Source organism: Sebastes fasciatus, chromosome 11 (assembly GCF_043250625.1).
Source record: "Sebastes fasciatus isolate fSebFas1 chromosome 11, fSebFas1.pri, whole genome shotgun sequence".
NCBI classification, from domain to species: domain Eukaryota; kingdom Metazoa; phylum Chordata; class Actinopteri; order Perciformes; family Sebastidae; genus Sebastes; species Sebastes fasciatus.
This window is the reverse complement of record NC_133805.1, coordinates 33,988,111-34,007,759: the sequence shown is the minus strand read 5'-3', so window position 1 is coordinate 34,007,759 and position 19,649 is coordinate 33,988,111. Positions and strand designations below refer to the sequence as shown.

Here is a 19,649-nt window from a genome sequence, read left to right as displayed (position 1 = left end):
ATTGGACGAATATATCGGCTATCGGCTGAGTGATTGTTTGGTCGATTTTCTTCATTTTATTTTGCTAATTTAATGGTCTGCCTCTGCCTCAGTGTGCAGAGAGAGACAGCAGGGAAAAACAGTGTGTAGAGGTGGCATATTTTCACATCTAAAGTCCTTTACACACCGGGGGGCGTGACAAATGAACAACAAGAAAATACTCGCCTGCAAATCATTTTTTATGTCTAGGGCTTTTATTGTGAAAGGTAAGAACAGAAGGAGTGGATCTGGTTTGTGTTGCCTTTGTCGAGGTTGAAAGGAGTAATAAAGTTTGTTTATTAGACTCAAACACATCTCTCCGGGAAACTACGGGAATATATTGACAATCGGTGGTTGTTGAGCTGACGGTGGCCGGTTGGAAACTTTTAACATTTCACCCAAACCTAATAGTTATAGAAAATACAACAACTCATTTGAATCACTTGATCTCCCAAATGGGTCTTTGTCATAGCAAATGGCATAACACAATAAACTGTTCAGATGTTATCAAGGAACAAGGAACCTCATGACCCCGACCGTCTCCATCTACTTTGACTGTTGTAAAGCTGAGATGCTGGTCTGTGTGTTTGTGTCTTGAAATACCAATGAACATGAAGATTATGTTCCTAAACATATCGCAGGGGGGCAATCGAGTTTTGAAATCCAAAATATCAACAAATGAGGAGATACATAATTGCCTCTTTAATAGAAGTTTATTACACACATCATTAGCTGGATGAACTGAATTTTGGTATTTTGCTCTCCCTGTTAGTCACTGCTAATGGCTGAACATGTCATTAAACTCCTGAACTGGGATTCTAAAAGAAACACCTCAAATCAAAGTCATAAATCTTTGTTGTCTCATTTTGTCTCAGGCAGAAAAACAAGTGAGCATTGTGATTAGAGTGTCACCCAGACACAGTAAAGTGTCCCTGCTCCCCGCTGGGCAGTCAGTCACAGCAGTAAAGGAGTCATTTCAAACAGCTCCTATGGTGGATTTTAACGGCTGTTTGACACTCGCTTTTGTACAGTATTCATATGCTCAAACACTTACTCTACGTGCAGACATTTGCAGCTGAAACCCACTAAAAAGTGCAAAATTTGTCACTGAATTACATTTAAATTTCAAATACAAAATGCTGTTTTGTTTTTCACAATCGGTTAGTATGATAATTTAATAATAATGCGGATGCAAAACAGCTGAAAGTCAGCACTTTAACCTCTTTTGGATTGTTCCAAATCCAATGTGCCATCCGATGTAAAGAGTCAAAATAACAAAGAATATTTCATTGCATAAATCGCTGTTTGCTAATAATCCCTTCAATAATGACTTGACAGCTAAACTCACAGCTATCTGATGGATTTTCTCTAACCACTACTCTATCTTGATAATGCAAATAATTATTATCTTCATAATCAATTAATCTCTAAATATTTTTTTTTTTTTAGGCCATGAATTATGTCATCCACAAAATATAAAAAGGTAGTGAAAAACCAACACATTCTCACTCCCAACTCGTCAAATACCGATGCTCGGTCAGTGCCCCTCAGCATCAGAGACCGACGCACGAGGTACCCCCCTCTTGCGTTAATTTTGGATGGATCAGGGACGGCGTGTCAATAAACACCGATCAGCCATAACATTAAGACCACTGACAGGTGAAGTAAATAACATTGATTATCTCATTACAATGGGCCAATGAAAAAATGGGCCAGCCTAAGGATGTGAGCGACTTTGATGAGGGCCAAATAGTGCTGGATAGACGACTGGGTCAGAGCATCTCCAGAACTGCAGCTCTTGTGGGATGTTCCCGGTCTGCAGTGGTCAGGACCTACCAAAAGTGGTCCAAGGAAGGAAAACCGGTGAACGGGGTCAGACCCGAGGCTCGTTGATGCACGTGGGGAGCGAAGGCTGGCCCGTGTTGTCTGATCCAATAGAAGAGCTACTGGAGCTCAAACTGCTGAACAAGTTAATGCTGGTTCCGATAGAAAGGTGTCAGAACACACAGTGAGGAACATTTCTTTGCGTATGGGATGACCGCTCAGGGTGCCCATGCTGTCCTTATGTTATGTCTGATCGGTGTACGTCTCCTTGATGAAAGTCTTGTGTTTGTTTGACCCATCCACCACCTCACCTGCCCGCCCTGAACGGACTCTCATGCTATTAATACTATGTCATTTGCTCCGACTGTCAAATAACACAGCGGGTGGGTTTATATTGTAGTTAGTTGAAAGCCCGGGTCGTCACGTGCTGTCGCTAAAGGGTGCCCCCGTGCGTTGTTTTCCGATGTCAAGGGGCACTGACCAACCGGCGGTATTTGACGAGTTTGGAGTGAGAACGGGTTGGAAAAACACCCATCACAGCTTCTCAGAGCCCAGGTTGACATCTTAATTTTGCCTGATTTTCTTTCAACAAACAGTGCAAAAGCTGACGATAAATCACTTTACAATAATTTATTATCAGCCTTTTTATTATTAGTAGTATTAGTTATATTTCTATTATTATTACAGCTATTAATTCCGATAGTTGTATTATCACTCTTTTACATCCTCTGCTATTGATTTTTGTTATTAGTCCTATTTGTATTAGTTCTTCCAGCTGCTGTGCTATTATTGTGGTTGCTGTGCATCTCTCCTCCTCTCTCTCCCCGTCTCTCTCTCTCTCTCTCTCTCTCAAAACCCGGCCGCTCTCGGCAGATGGCCGCCCCCCCAGAGCCCGGTTCTGCTCTAGGTTTCTACCCGCTAAACGGGGAGTTTTTCCTGGCTACAGTGTATAACAATGTAATGCTCTTGGTAGGATCTCTTGTTGGGTCTCTAAACTATAGAGTACGGTCTAGACCTGCTCTATATATAAAGCGTCTCGAGATAACTTCTGTTATGATTTGACGATATATAAAAATAAATTTAATTTAATTGAATGATATAAAACACATAAATCTTCACATTAGAGAAGCTGGAAGAAGAGAATGTTTTATTTTTATTTGACTTTAAAGGATTATCCAATTATCCAAATTGTCATCAATTAATTTCCTGTGGATCAACTAATCGTTTTAGCTTCAGCATGTTGTTTATATTCGGTGTATACAATACACACAAACCCCACACAGGCGCACACTGCTGCTGATGTCATGTGTAGATTCAGCTCTAATTTAGCTGATTTTCACTCTCAGACTATAAAGGATAATGCACTCCTACGTAGATCGAGACACTCCTCAGGGCTTACGAAACTGTTTCAAAACAGCATTTGGACAAACTACAGTGTCTCTGTGTCCACTCTGTAACAGCAGGGGAGCATGGGGAAGGAAGAGGGAGGTGGGGGGGACAAAAGGAAACGTGAGTGTTTATGTGTGTGTGGGAGGCCTGTCTGGAGACACAAGGTCTGCCACACTGACACAAACACACTTACATCATTCCAAGTTCCACAAATAAATTAGGGAGAAAGTCTGCTTGCAACATCACAAGACTGCAGAGAGCTGGTGTTTTTGCACTCATCATCAATATTTGTTAACTTGACAATTTTCAGGCCAAAATCATCCACTTCACAGCTTTCTCCCTACTCCCTGCCCTGAAACTGAAGCAAGACAATGAGAGCGTAAAACACCGCTGGATATCAGCCTGCCGATACATCACTTCACCACTGAATTCTCTCACTTTTCTGTTTTTCTTCTTGCCTCAAAACATCTCTTTTGCCTTTTTTTCTCATTTCAATTCACGAGACAACCTCAATGTCTCCCTCACAGCAGGCACGAGGGGGCAAACCTCAACCCCCGTCCCTCCACCTCTCCTATCCAAAAAGAAAGAAAGGACGTAAAATGACGCCCCCACCGATCGTTCAGCTGATCAAAGGCCCGGCTGGAGGCCGTTTTGTGGAGGTGATGGCCGGGACACAGCGAGAGAAAACTGTAAATTCACTGCAGGATGTCAGAGTTTGATTCCTCAGAGGCTGTTTGCAAAGATCCAGCTTGAATGGAAGTTCTTTCTGAGAATCTCAAGAGGATGACGGCACAGCTTGATGTAAAAATCTGAATACATTGAAGATAAAATGTTTTATATACTGTGGCAGTGGCTCCCGACCTTTTTTTTGTCAGATGTTCCCCTTCATCAAGACCACCCATCACGTTCCAAATGTGTTCCACTGAATGGATTTTGAAATGGTTGTTTTTTTAACACTATTACTATTACTATTGCTATTATTGCAATAAAATTCAACTAATGTTTCAGTCAGTTTGTTAAATTTTACATTTGTAGCCTATGCCTACTAGGCTTACTACCACTCTGTGTCCGAATCTGGACATTTCAACCATTTAATCAAGACTTTCAGACAACTACTTTCTACTGTTGAGCATTAGCCTAATGTATCGAGCCAACATTTATTACTCTTAACTAACCAAACTATTTCAAATGTTTATCCATTACTTTTAGCTAGTGTTACATTTCAACCACTATCCATTAATTTTGGCTAACTATTTCAAATGTTTATCCATTACTTTTGGCTGTCATCTTTTTATCCATTATGGTCCGTGTCCACAGGATCCGTCCTTTCCACGCTTCCCGTTCATTGTCTATGTGAGCAGCTGTGCAATGCATTCTGGTAGCGTGGCGGTGCGATTCGAGAGACAAAGCGTCATGACGGCGTTCCTCATTTGCATAAAGTTGAGGGCTAGTCTACTTTATATAAATCACGGGCGTCCAGTGTGACTCGCCGCCTCTCGAAACTCCTGAGAATTGTCGATACTAGATAAAGACAGATTCAGCAACTGCGTGGCTTATTTCTCACCTCAAATATTTTCAGAAACACATTTCAGTGAACAATTTTCGTGAAATAAGAGAAGAAAGTTTCCAACCGAGCCTCCATGTTGTTTCCGGTTTGAAAGCTGGGAGCAGCAGCCTACGGAGGGAAAGCGTTCGTCCAATCAGGTGCCGAGTGTGTTGTATCTAGTGGCAGCCCACCAAGCGTCCAATGCTGGGAAGCGGCGCGTGCCCTCGCGATAAAAAACGCCCCGGTGGACATGTACCATTAAGCTACTTAGCTAACTATCTCTGCTAGCTTACAAACAAACACACAAGTGGTATTCAGGTGTTACAGCTGACTCAATATGTGGAAGTATTTTTCTTGAAAAAAATGCAATTTCTATTTTTTTTAATTACTGTATATAAAAGATGGACGACGTGTCTCCACTTCCTCCCACTGTATAGAACCGAAGCCAAAATATCCCGGATACGGGAGCTGCCATCCTGAGACTTTGACCTCATTCGGAGCCAGAATCACCAGCCTGAGCCAATCGTGAGCCGAGCACGGCCGCAGCTTGTTAGCGAGAGAGACTCACAGCTGCCAATCATGACGTCTCCCTTTTTTAAAATTGAATTTATCAGAGAAATTAACACTGAACATACATCAGCCTGATAAGAACTAACTAAAATGACACAAATCAACTTTGGGAAAAACGATTTAATGACTATTTGTGACTTTTTAGTTTGGCCCATGTCCCATCCACTAACATGGAGCTTAATGAGTTATACTGCAGCCAGCCACCAGGGGGTGATCCAGATGTTTTGACTTCACTTTTGAGGAGGTGTCATGTCGTCCATCTTTATATACAGTCTAGGATACCACCTGGCAAATGCTGAATGGGGTACAAGTAGGCTAGGCTACAATCACTTGCTGATAGCATCAGAGCGGTTATGAAATTTGGAGAAAAGTCAAAGTGATTTGGTTCGCCGAGAAGCTTTAATTCAATCTGCTGAGCTTAGGGGGTCTGAAGGCAAAGTAGTTGAGTGTGTCTGTGTGTGTGTTATCTTACTTAAGCTAAGATAATTAGAGCTTTGTCAAACACCAGTGCTTCTCTCAGCCATCCCAGTTAAGACTAGAGGGACAGATTTATCTCTCACACACACACACACACACATACAGTACAGACATATTTGATAAATATAGACTACATCCATGTACCTTGTCATTAACACTCACCATCAACAGTGACACACACATACATGCATACAACCCAGCGACACCCACACGTTCTGCCCACGGCAAAAACCAACAAGTAAACTGTAAAAAAGAGAAGATAATTACTTTGACCCCTCTGGTGAAATGTCTACATACATGTGTGATTCAGAAACATTTTCCAGTTCAGTGCATCGTGTGGTGATTAAATGACATGGTATCGAATATAATAAACAAATAACCTCATTTCTATATCAAAATATTAAAGGTAAAAACAAAAAAGCTTTAGCCTACAATATGCTGCCGGAATAATACACTGAATGACTTAGAAAACAACTCTCTCTGTCAATATTTCTGATTCTAATGTAGGCTACTTGGACGAAGTTTGAAAATTGAAATACAAATATGAGCATTTTAACTGGACATCTGAACTTCCATTTTCTTTTTCCTATGACAACTGGCAACTCCATCTGCCAATGAATATCATTTGATATTGAAAGCTCCAGAACATGGAGACACAAATGGTTTGTTAATAACTGTATATTGTTTATACCTGTCTTGTGTAGTGTTTGACAGTTTTCAAAGCCTGTGTACATTGTCTATCATCCATTTATTGTTGCAACTCAATGAGACTTTTTTACATTTTAAAAGAGGAAAATAATAAATGAATAAAATTAAATAAAAAAGGAAAAAGAAGATACGAGTACTGGCTACTCAGAGATTACGGTAGTGGGTTTCTCAAAAAATGTCAAAAAGGGGCCCCATACTTTGTAAAATGTACTCTCTGTTACCCGCGTAGTATAACGTTTTTTCTTTAAATTCATACAGGACATAATGTCTCTGATCCAATGTGAGTGGGAAAGAGGGGCAAGTTTATTCATATTTATATTTATATTAAATGTATTCATTATTATTATTATTATTATTATTATTATTATTATAATATATCTATATATTTATTTATTATTATTTATTATTTATTTATTTTTCTCTCTTCTTCTTCTTCTTCTTATTTCATGACTTATTTGTGGATACTCTCTCTGTATTTTCTACAATTTGAATTTTATGTATCCATGTTTGAGAATGAGTTATGTCTTTTGTGGTCAGCTGTGGCTGTCTGTGTGCATGTTGTTGTCAGGTATGATTGATGTGTTCTGTCACAGGTGAGTGTTGTTCAGAAAAACAAAAAAAAGAACTTTCCCTGTATAATGACTGTTCTATTGATTATTGACAATTAATAAAAAGACCTTTGAAAGACAAAAAAAAGAGGAAAAGAATGAATTAAGCAGCTTCACTGACCACTGTGTGAGGTTGAGGCATCTAAATCCTCAGATAAAGGATAAAATCCTGACCAAAACACAAAATAAATGCACAGTCAACTGACTTTAAGTCATTAAATATCAATTTCGAGCAGTAAAATGTGGAGATTTACGTTCATTTCTCCCAAAGGTCCCATGTTAGCCACCATGGGACCTTACGTAAACTCACCTCTACACACACTCACACATTCCTAAACAGGGTGACTGGGGTTGAGGTTACAAGAGTGCAAGAAACATACGGACCAACATAACTTTACTCTCTACAGACATTCTCTGTAAGGTCAACTGACGAAACACAACACATGAAAAAGAACTTGTTCTATTATGAAGCATGACAATTTCATCTTCATCTCGTGATAATATCCTGATGTGTGAAATCGGCCTAATTCATTGTACAACAGGAGAAGATAAGAGTTAAAAGTAGGTCAAACTGAAGGAAATATAAGCTGTTTTTATCAGAACCAAATCACATCTTATATTCTAAGTTACATCTATGAGATAAGATTACACTGTTGTGTGAAGTCAAATACAGATCCTGAATCAGGAGCACCTGATGGGTGGGGTTACTCTTATCAGAATCATGTCATCAAGGTATCAGTTACAGGAAAAATATTGATATATACGATTGCTTTTTTGTGAAACACTGAGTTTCATTTCTTCAGGACTTTAAAAATATTTAAATGAACTGTGACAAGGGGCAGCGAATAGACTACAAATGGCTATAAAAGGGTAACAAACGGTGGTTTTGAGTCCATAAGTTCAAACTAGGGCTGTCAATCGATTAAAATATTGAATCGCAATTAATCACACATTTTTTATCTGCTCAAAATGTACCTTAAAGGGAGATTTGTCAGGTATTTAATACTCTTATCAACATGGGAGTGGGCAAATATGCTCCCTTTATGCAAATGTACTGTATGTATATATTTATTATTGGAAATCAATAAACAACACAAACAATGACAAATATTGTCCAGAAACCCTCACAGGTACTGCATTTAGCATAAAACATATGCTCAAATCATAACATGGCAAACTGCAGCCCAACAGGCAACAACAGCTGTCAGTGTGTCAGTGTGCTGACTTGACTATGACTTGCCCCAAACTGCATGTGATTATCATAAAGTGGGCATGTCTGTAAAGGGGAGACTCGTGGGTACCCATTGAACCCATTTTCATTCACATATCTGGAGGTCAGAGGTCAAGGGACCCCTTTGAAAATGGCAATGCCATCTTTTCCTCGCCAAAATTTAAAGTATGTTTGGAGCGTTATTTTGCCTCCTCGCTAAAGCCTAGCTTTAAAACTGAGCCCGCTGCCACCTAAAAATCGCAATTTGCATTAATGCGTTAAAGAAATTAGTGGTGTTAAAACAAATCTGTGTTTACGCGTTAACTTTGACAGCCCTAGTTCAAATGTAATGGTAAATGGACTTTATTTATATAGCGCCTTTCTAGTCTTCAGACCACTCCAAGTGCTTACATGTCAACATTTACCCATTCACACACACACACACACACACACACACACAGGGTGCCAACCTGCTCATCAGGATCTAAATGCTCATTCACACACTGTTGGCACAGCCTTTGGGAGCAATTTGGGGTTCAGTATCTTGCCCATGGACACTTCAACATGCGGAGTGGAGGAACTCGAACCGCGGAGCCACAGCTGCCCACAAAATAAGAACAAGGGGACTCTAAAACCATTAAAATTGAATAGCTAATTGTAGCAACCGATAGTTGATAGCCCGAAAATTACAACAATTTTGATTCAGTCAAATGTGAGAAATTGCTTGTTTTTGACTGTGAATTTAACATTTGTGGGTTATAATTTGCAGATATCCCCTTGGAAATTATGATGCCCATTTTTCACTATTTATTAGCATTTTACAGATAAAAAGATGCATCAAAAAGAAGATAGATTAAGTGATCTGATTGGTGGGGTGTCATGTCTTTTTCTTCCCCTTCAATCACAAACTCAGCAGCTGATTACATGACGTAATGGTGCGACAATAAAGCGAAAAAGCCACATATTTTTTCTCTGCTCCATGCTTTAAATCCCCAAAGGAGAAATTCTCTGTCTGCCTTCCCTCCAACATGGAGGTCAGAGGTCAAGGATCACATCGATGTATTTTTTTTTCATACTGTAAAAGGCAAATGAGACTCAGAAACATCCAGGAAATTAACCCTGGTCCTTCCTAACGCCAGATGACACGTCTACCCTCCACATCACTCCTCCCCCCCACCCCTCAATGTCTCATCACCACTCCAGCTGCTCACCTTCATCTTCGTGTCCTGGGGGGAGGTTCCTCTCGCGGATGGTGTAGTTGGCGGAGAATCCCTCCTTGGCGATGGCGTTGTCAGTGGTGATGGTCATGGACAGGATGCCGGTGTAGGAGATCACGCGGCCCGGGGACGTCTGACCACAGTACCGGCCAATGTGGGGACCCACTGAGTGAGGAAGAGGGGGGATGGAGAGGAGGGGATTCAAGTGAATAGGAGGTAGGAAATGAGGGAGGAGAAGAGGATAATAAGGAAAGAGAACGTTGGGAGGAAGAAGAGGAGAGAACAGAGGGAAAAAGTGGGAGAACAAAGAGACAAATGGAGAGGGAGAGAGAGAGAGAGAGAGAGAGAGAGAGAGAGAGAGAGAGAGATAGAGAGAGAGAGAGAGAGAGAGAGAGAGATGGAGCAGGGGAGTTGAAGAAAAAGGAGAATGTCAGCTTCATCACTCATCAACTGCAGAGCGATTTTTATTATTCACTTTGTCCTTTTCTGCCCTCACTGTCCTGGGAAATGTTTTGTGACTTCGAGCAAAAACACAAAAGCTTGAAACGTTCTTTCTACACAGAACTCATGTCTAAAAATGTAGATTAAAAAGCCCCCTAAAACTTAAAGTCAGTTTGTTTAATCTGCTGTGTTGTTGAGAGTCTTCAGACAAACACAATGAGCAGCTGATCTCCTGTCTGCTCCAATATCTCACCTCTCATGAGTGATGTGACACCTTTGAGACAGGAATAAAGGTGAGCAGAAACACTCGTTTCCACAACATATCTCATTGACACTTATTATTCCAACACTATATTTAAACTGCATGTATAAAACCAGGTGCAGTAAAGAATAAGCATTTTATCCCGAGACATCACAGGGTATTGTGTTAAACCTGTATGTTTTGTCATCCTGTTAGCGCTCACATTCACAACTTTGCTTCCAGGTTGTTTAATTAAGATTTTAACTTCTTGTTATGGAGTAAGTGACATCCGATGGAAAGATGAGTCCTCAGATATCAGATGCAGTGTTGTGAGAGGAGTTAAGCACTGCGGATAGATGGAAACAATTATATTTTCAAGCCTCAAAAAGAACCCCTATAATGGGCAGGAAATTTGGTTATTCAAATGGGAAGAATTACCTGTTTTACTTCATATTCTAATTAATATTAAGTCAGACAATTCTGACTGTGAGTACACTCATGTCTAAAGAAACAAGACGACCAGACCTCCAAACATTTGCTCCCAGTCTTTTGCCTCTCTCACATACTGTACTATCATTACATTCGAGTCTCAGAGCTAAGCTTCCACTTTTCAGAAAAATAAATCCCCAGCCATCTTTGAAAAGCCCAAAAGGCAGTTTACAACACATACTGCAATTCTGCAGGTATTCCCAGAATCATCAAAAAAACTTCTCAGCCCACCTGGATGAACAAATAAGGTAATGCTTTATTGTAAGAGTCCGTCATTTCTCAATCCTTTTCCAGGAAATTTCCTGAAAGGACCATATAATCTGGTACTAATCATAGGGAAGATATGTATATATTTTTAAAGAGAGCCTCCATTTAACCCAAAATTGATATTTATTAGGGCTGTCAATCGATAAAAAAATGTAATCGCGATTAATCACACATTATTCATCTCTTCAAAATATACCTTAAAGGGAGATTTGTCAAGTATTTAATACCCTTACCGACATGGGAGTGGACAAATATGCTGCTTTATGTAAATGTAGGTATATGTTTATTATTGGAAATCAATTAATAACACAAAACAATGACAGATATTGTCCAGAAACCCTCACAGGTACTGCAATTAGCATAAAAAATATGCTCAAATCATAAGATGGCAAACTGCAGCCCAACAGGCAACAACAGCTGTCAGTGTGTCAGTGTGCTGACTTGACTATGACTTGCCCCAAACTGCATGTGATTATCATAAAGTGGGCATGTCTGTAAAGGGGAGACTCGTGGGTACCCATTGAACCCATTTACATTCACATATCTGGAGGTCAGGGGTCAAGGGACCCCTTTGAAAATGGCCATGACAGTTTTCTTGCCAAAATCTAGCGTATGTCATTGTTTTGTGTTGTTCATTGATTTCCAATAATAAACATATACGTACATTTGCATAAAGCAGCATATTTGCCCACTCCCATGTTGATAAGAGTATTAAATACTTGACAAATCTCCCTTTAAGGTACATTTTGAACAGATACAAAAACGTGTGACTCATTTGCAATTAATTGCGATTAACTATGGACAATCATGCGATTAATCACGATTAAATATTCTAATCGATTGAGAGCCCTGCTAATTTCTAAAGTTGATAACCCTAGAAAGATTGGAGCATCTCCTTTCTTAATATGCATGGAAAATAATATTAATATCGATAAATATAGACAATAATTGTAGTATAACATTTTGATACACATCACAATTATTAAGATAAATCTTGTTAGTTGTGCAGAGGGATGATCTTTAGAACCAGATGGACAGAAGAGTCTTCCGGGATCTTCATAACTGTGTGCAACTGACTGTTTTTTAGTAGACTTGCTCTGTGACTAAAATGTAACGATGAAACACGAGACGCAGGGCATCCACCGTAACAACATAATTTTCTTATATGCAGCACACAGCGACAGACCGTCTCATGTCTTAAACACTGTGCTGACGTCGCTGCCTGCCCACAGTGTGCTGGCCATTTCATCCTGTTCTTATCTGTGAGAAACAATGCCAGGCTTGTGGTGCCTCCTGTTTCAAAGAGATATTGTATCTGCAGCCTCTCGAGGACTCGAGGAGGGAACATTCAGTCCAGAGGGAAGTCATACATGTTACAAAAATTGCACTTTTCTAACAATTTGAGGCAAAAATAAGCAAAAAATAACTCAAGGAAACCACATTGGAATGCAGAGCTTTGAGTAATCTGGTGGATTATGTTTATCAGTTACATTAAAGCAGGTAGTCGGCAATCTGTGACGGATTACATTTTGAATTATTTCAGCCTTATCGGAGGTAGTGTGAAATGGTATAGCTGTAAAACTGGCTGTTGTCGATGCAATCAGCTATAAAATGGAAAAAATCCCTCAAGCAATATGGCTGAATTTACATTTAACTAGGAAATGGTCATAAATGAAATAAACATCAAGCAGAGGAAGATTCAAATCCATCGTTTCGCCATTATAAAGTATCTGTATGTATGAGTATAAGATAAAGATTTAAAATAGATTCATAAATAGATTTTGAACAAAACAAATCTTATTATTAGGTTCACTTACTGTGTTTTTGCAGAGATTTAAACCATATTTCCTACCAAGAAATCTCTGTAAGGCCTGTCACTCGGAGCTCTGGAAAAACCAAATAAGTGAACGAATTTTTGAAAAAAAAAAAAGAGTAAAAACTCTTTATTTAAGATATTTATAAGGTTAATCATTTTCTGCAAAAAATACATTTTATAAATAAATTCAAATTATTATTTATTTTTTTGAAGAATAAATCTAAAAATATTGAGCCCTAAATGTTTGTTTATCTGATTAAATCCCACCAAAAAAAAAAATTCCTTTTGAAGAACAGATTTACAGCTCTCAAAGAAAAAAAACAACAACAGCAGTGCATGATGGGAATGTTTGGCATTCGTGTTAACACTGCGAATGCGTTTGATGGGATGAAAAAGTACATCCTGGTCTTCACCTTGCTGCAGAGATGCTTTGTTATCTGCGCTGACACACATGTTCACTCAGTAAACAAGCATCACACACACGCACGCACGCACGCACGCACGCACGCACGCACGCACGCACACACACACACACACACACACACACACACACACACACACACACACACACACACAGATCATCTGACAGGAAAAGCCCTGGCATGTTATGTATGCTGGCACGGCTTTAAAGTGTATGTCACAGTCTGTTTACCTGTGCCAGTCTTTGTGTCCCTCATGTTCCCATGCCCGTCTCCTCCCTGGCAATAATCAGGCAACGCTCTGGGCACAGCAGCGAGTATTGTGGGCATCCTGGCAGCCCACTCAGGCCTGTCCAAGGTATGTAGCTCTCACCATTATCTGCACACTGTACGGCTAATTAGACAACAATGGAGGCTGAGAAACGCTGTCCAAGCGAGGGGAGGAGTGTGAACAGAGGGTAGAGCAGGATGCGCCGCCGTCATTCATGTGCAGAGAGACCATTTTTTTCCCAAGTGTGGTTGTTGGTGAGGAAACAATGAGCAAGCTGTGATGGAGTCTCTCTCAGTACATCCAGTCTCCAGTGCACAGGAGGATGAGTTTCAAATAAAAGACTGAAATGAACTGAGTAACAGCTGAGCCATTAATGATTATTACCTACAGTTGGTAAATTAATACAAATAACCTGTTGTCATGTTTGCTCAAACTGTCACTATATCCTGACAGTAGTAGGCAACATGAGACAGATAATCTGTTGCTGCTGTGCGCGGCACGGGGAACAAATAGGCGAGACCTTGAATCTCTAGATTCAAGCATCTGACACGCAGCCGAGCCGCACTGCTCACGCCGCTGCTCACGCCGCTGCTCACGCCGCTGCTCACGCCGCTGCTCACGCCGCTGCTCACGCCGCTGCCGCGCGGCTCATGTGGCTGTTCTAACCTGTTAACATGGGCGTGGAAATAAAAAGCAAGAGATTCCGCAACGCACACACATGCTGCTTACGTGAGCGGTCTGGCCTGGCCATAATGGCATATGCAAGATTTCACCGCTCCCGAAGGAAAAAAGAGCCGAGGAGGCTCTAACGCAGCTCTCATCGCTGCTGGTGAAGCTCGCACACTCCGACCACACGGTCAAATTAGGCAGCGCTGATCAAATATGAAACAATATTCTGTTACTGTAATGCTTATTTCTTTCCTCAAATGTTTTCAGAAACATCCTGTAGTGTACTGTTTAGCTGTAAAATGAGAACGTTTGCTCCGACCGGTGGGCGGTGCTTGGTTTTGTCTCGACTGATCTCAACACATCGGCCGGGTCAGAGGGTGTTCTGTAAGACGCTGGTCAGAATTAGACATTGCTTTTTTCATCAAGCTAAGTGTAGTGAAAAATATTTTAAATCTCCTATTTCAACATCAGAGTAGCCAGAAAGCTGACATGCTGACTACCTGCAGTCAGATTTTATTTTGAAAATCACCTTAAGTCATTGTTGTATTTTCAGAAACGGCGTGTAAATCCGTTTGTAAAGGAGGAGTGTTCCACAATATTACTATTAAATCAAGACTTCTGCAAGGTCTTAAATGTGATAAAATGTATTTGAAAGTACAAATGCATCCTGTTGTTGCTGATATGCACAAAACATGTAAAATTGTCTCCCAAAAATAAAACAAGTGAAAACACATATCCCTCCCTGCTCTCCTACTTCAGGCCACATCTTCCTCTTGTCTTTATTTTCTGCCTCTGCTTCCTCGTTCGCCTCCATCGCTCAATCCCAGCTCGTCCCACCTGCAGGGAAGCCATCCATCCTTTGTTCTCCTCCCTCCTCCTCCCCTTCACCTCCACATGTCTCTGTCTGTTTTCTGTCAACATCTGCAGGGGGAAGCCGTCCCGAGCACTTCTCATCCTTCTCTCCTCTCTGCTGCTTCACAGCTCCGCATATTTATCCTCTGCATCTGCATCCCATTTTCCCTGTTCTTACCCTGCACCTGTGGAGAAGTAGTCTCGCTGTTTCTCCTTCAATTCTTACACCTTTATCTTTTTTTTTTCTGTCTGACATTTTCCATCTGATCTCACTGCTATCTATCTATCTTGGTAGCGCGTCCATTTTTAGAGCTTATTATGTATTATGCTCTTGAGCCATAAGAGTGTGTTTCTGAGACAGAGGCTCAAGCTAAAAAAAGGGATGCTTCAGTAAAATCCAACAGGCAAAATTATCCCTTATGCACTTTTTTATTAGCTTGTTTTTACCTGGTTTTGTTTTGTTTCATGTCAGCTATTAAAATGTATTTCTTAGACAAGTCTCAAGCTGAATACAATGCTTTGAGAGCTCATAAAATGCTTATAAAACTAAAGTTTACTTCCTAAAAAAATTTGTTTTTTTCAGTGTCGCTAGTTGAGGAAATGGGTTCCATTATCACCATCTTGCATGTCGATGTGTAAGTAAATTAAAACATGAATAATTAAAGTTGTAGCATCATATTTTTGTACTTGTTTTGGTGCCAGTCGGCTCCAGCTTTGTTCTCATCTTCCTTTAAGACTTGACTAGAAATATTTCTTTCATGCTTGAGCTCAGGTTTTAGCCGCCCAGCCTTCCGCCAATATTTCCCCCATTTTTCTCATTCCATTTCCTCACCTGCAGGGAAGCCGTCCCAGATCTCCAGCCAGTCGTATCGGCAGAGGGCGCCCGGCGGCGGCGTGGTGTCGGGCTCCATGTCGAAGCTGTCGAACTCCACCACGATCTCGGACATCTTGGGGGCGAAGATCATGAAGGTGCAGTCCAGGTTGTTGGGGTACTTCTCGGGGAAGCCCGGTGTCTTGATGACGCCTCTGGGAGCCGTGAAGTTCCTGGAACATTCTGGACCTGCGAGGAAAGAAAGACACGGATGAGTTTTTAAAATGTCAAGACGTGTTTGGACAGAGTGACTAATTCTCGCTCGGAACAGAGGTGCGATTGACACTGTTTACTATATAGTAGTATATTAGTATTAGCACTGTATTATAGATTTTGACCTCCTTTTGTCTTTTCGGCTGCAAAAATAAGGACATAGACACACCTATGAACCGAAATACCTTCAGTTTTTGACCTTTCTGGGTGTCGAAAACCTGATGCCCGAAACAGTTTCACAGCTGTGACCTCACTGGAGCCTTTGTAAGTCTTAAAAATAGATTTTCTCCAAAACAATGATGGAAATTCAGGGCAAATGTGAGACAAGAATGTCTCTTTTTACCAAAGAAATAAGAAAAAAACACTTCCCTGGATCCAGATAACGCGACTAATTTTCTTCCTATGAACCCAAAGTAGTTTCGGGGCTTTTTTTGCTCCTGTCACATTTTACTCACTGTGGCCTTGTTTTCACTGCACTATATAAATCCCTGGGTTAAAATAACTATGGAAGTGTCGTTATTTAAGTATGGAAGTTATGTGAAATCAACGTTGACTTCTGGGTTCACACGGAACACTAACAGCGGTCTCCTGGGTGAAAGTCTGGTGTTTTTGACCCACTCATCCACTCCGATCTCCTCCCTACATGTTACTCCTCCCTCTTTACACTTCCTGTTTCACAATTATGTGGATTAAATACACATTGATTTTGTAGGATAAACATTGCATTACTTTTCGTAGATGTAACTAGTACGGAGAACTCAAACATCTATTTTGTGCCATATGAGATAGTTCTAATGCCATAAATCCTGCTAAATCTATATAGACAACATTTTTCACAAATGTGTCCACAAATATGTTACCAATATTGAGGAAAAAATGGGGGCTCCATATGCTATAAATATAACTTCTTTTTTTTAACATTTATACAACATCTACTTTTTGTCCTCTCCACTCGCCACTGAGAGGCTGTTTACAGACAACCCATCATGGTCAACAAACAACAACAACACGAACGCACGCACACACACACAGACAAATACAACCCTATTAGCTCATTAGACACATCCAAATGCACGCATACACACACACACACACACACACACACACACACGCTAACCTACATAATCATTCAACCGCATCCTCATAATTTGTATTCGGTGTGAAGTCAAATATCAGTGCTGTTTCATACTTTGTGGATACACCGTGTGTTAATTTGTCCCTCTTAGGTTTCAATGATGCTCTCTTGTTTGGACTTGTTCTTGCTGCTCTTTAATCATCACTATTATTTTGGTATGTACAGCATTTAAAATCCAACCACGTATCTCTGTGTAACCCAGATTTTGAAAAGGGCCATATATAAAGTTTTACTGGCTTACTTACACAAAAGAAAATCCCCACAAACATCGTGTGCTGTTATGTTGCACCCTCGGACGATGATGTTTCATTTCTCACACTTTCATTCATGCGTTTTACACGTAACACCTTCTAGTGATAACACCGTCAGCTGTGTTGTGTTTACATAGCTCCCTTTTTTATATTCATCTCACCATTGTTGTGAGGTTGCTGCGCTAGAATATGAACAAGGCTTTGGAAATTCCTGCAAAATGCTACGATGAATGAGTAAGGAGTTTAATTTTGTAGGTATTAATATTTCCACATACGATTTGATCACCTTTTCATTAATTGAATGTTTCTGCCAGCTTTGCTTCTTCTCTTGGCTCTGGCTGCTGTATGTGACATTAAGATAAGTCGATGTATTGATCTTCATATTTTAGAGCAACATTTCTATACATCAGACCGGCACATACGGTAACTTTGCAAAAAGTCAAGGCCCCGCCCCCTTTTGGGGGAAAGAAAACTAAAGATCTCATAGACTTCAATGCTTGTTGTCGTGTGTTTGGATTGTAATTCTGACAAGTTCGTATGCATTCATCTCTTGTTATACAAATGTTGGTTTTATACACATGTCAAATAATTTTCTTACGATCTTGCCTTTAACTGAGCGTTCGCGATTCTTTAATGAATGAAGGTTGATTGCCGCCATGTCCCTTCAGTATTCCCCCGTCAAACACAGTGGCCGGATATTTCTTATCCAGACATCTCTACATATGTGATTGAATCCCGTTTGGCTGTAAATAACCAACGTGTTAATAGCCAACTGTTTGATCTATAGACTGAGATGTAGTTAGAGATGACAGTCTGATGCTGCTATAACGTTAATGTATGACTGTATTACTCAAGCTAACGTCAGCTAGCCGTGCTAGTCACTGTCACCAGCATCATTTAGCCATTTAGCACTCTGACAGTGAATATTCACGTATCGTATGAGCCTCAATTCTCAGTGTGAAAGCCTCACTCAACCCGCTACACAACAGCTTTTCAACATATTCTCTCCTGTGACAGCGAGTTTCTTTCCCCCAAAAGGGAGCGCAGCCTCAGTGATGACGCCATGCTGGTCTGGTCTATAGTTTGGAGCCATAAAACCCCTCTATTATATCTTTTTTAGGACACGGCAGGGGAACAAACATCAGATCAGCGTTTCGGGATTTATTGTTGGTGCAACCAACGACACAACAACTCTTCAGCATAGCGTTATTACTATTTCTGGTTTGTTTAAAATAGAAGTTTGGAGACATGTTCAAACTTCCTCTGTTTACTATGTTACCATCTACGAGGGACACGGGATTAGTTTACCCTAAAAGGGGGCGCAGTCACGCGAGCCTACTCTGGATGACGTATTGCCGGTCTGAGAGATAAATCTGTAACATAGGAGGAGATCGTTTTATGAAGCATGCATGTTTGCAAGGTTGCAATGTAGCTTGTAAACTTTGTGACTTTGCTCATGACGTAACACAGGCACACAGAGAGCGTTATGCAAGACAGACCATGTAATTATTGTCTTTCACTACAACTGCAGTTACAACACAAAACAATCTCATATTTCCTAGCGAGCATCACATGCTCCTCTAGATTGTAAAATGATGATATAAAGCCTTTTCGACTCATAACATTTGAAAATCAACATTAAAATCCACTGAGCCGTAACATGTGACATAAACGTCTCCTGATGAAAGTGCATACGGGCGAGCGGCGAGCGAACGCAGCAGATGTTGTGTCATTTTTTTTGTACACAAGCTGTTTTCTCCACAGTCGCATCAACGCTGTCGATACCGCTCGTGAAAAATCTCTGCGTCGGCTCGCATCAGTCAACTGCCGGCTGGCAGTTCACACCTCTCTTGTTGTAAAGTGACATGAGCGAGGTTACAAGACGGTGACTGATCTCCGTGGGTGAAAGACGACACGAGGCGTGGACGAGGGTCAAGCATCCCTTGGAGGCGCGAGGTGTGTGTGTGTGTGTGTGTTGGGGTTCTTCTGTTGCCAGGCCAGATGTGACCTGCCTGTTATCTGAGCGTGCCTGTAAACATGAATCCACATACAGACACACACACACACACACACACACACACACACACACACACACACACACACACACACACACACACACACACACACACACACACACACACACACAC

General features: G+C 40.7%; 1 protein-coding gene across 2 annotated transcripts in view; it reads right to left on the bottom strand.

Moving 5' to 3' along the window:
• Positions 1-19,649, bottom strand: part of LOC141777773 (neuropilin-1a-like) — a 114,370-nt gene that overhangs the window by 53,216 nt on the left and 41,505 nt on the right. For both annotated transcript variants that reach the window (XM_074652324.1, XM_074652325.1), the window contains exons 4-5: positions 15,865-16,092; positions 9,562-9,732 (exon numbers count right to left, since the gene is read on the bottom strand). In XM_074652324.1, coding sequence (XP_074508425.1) covers positions 9,562-9,732; positions 15,865-16,092 — 399 coding nt within the window. The remainder of the gene's footprint in view (positions 1-9,561; positions 9,733-15,864; positions 16,093-19,649) is intronic.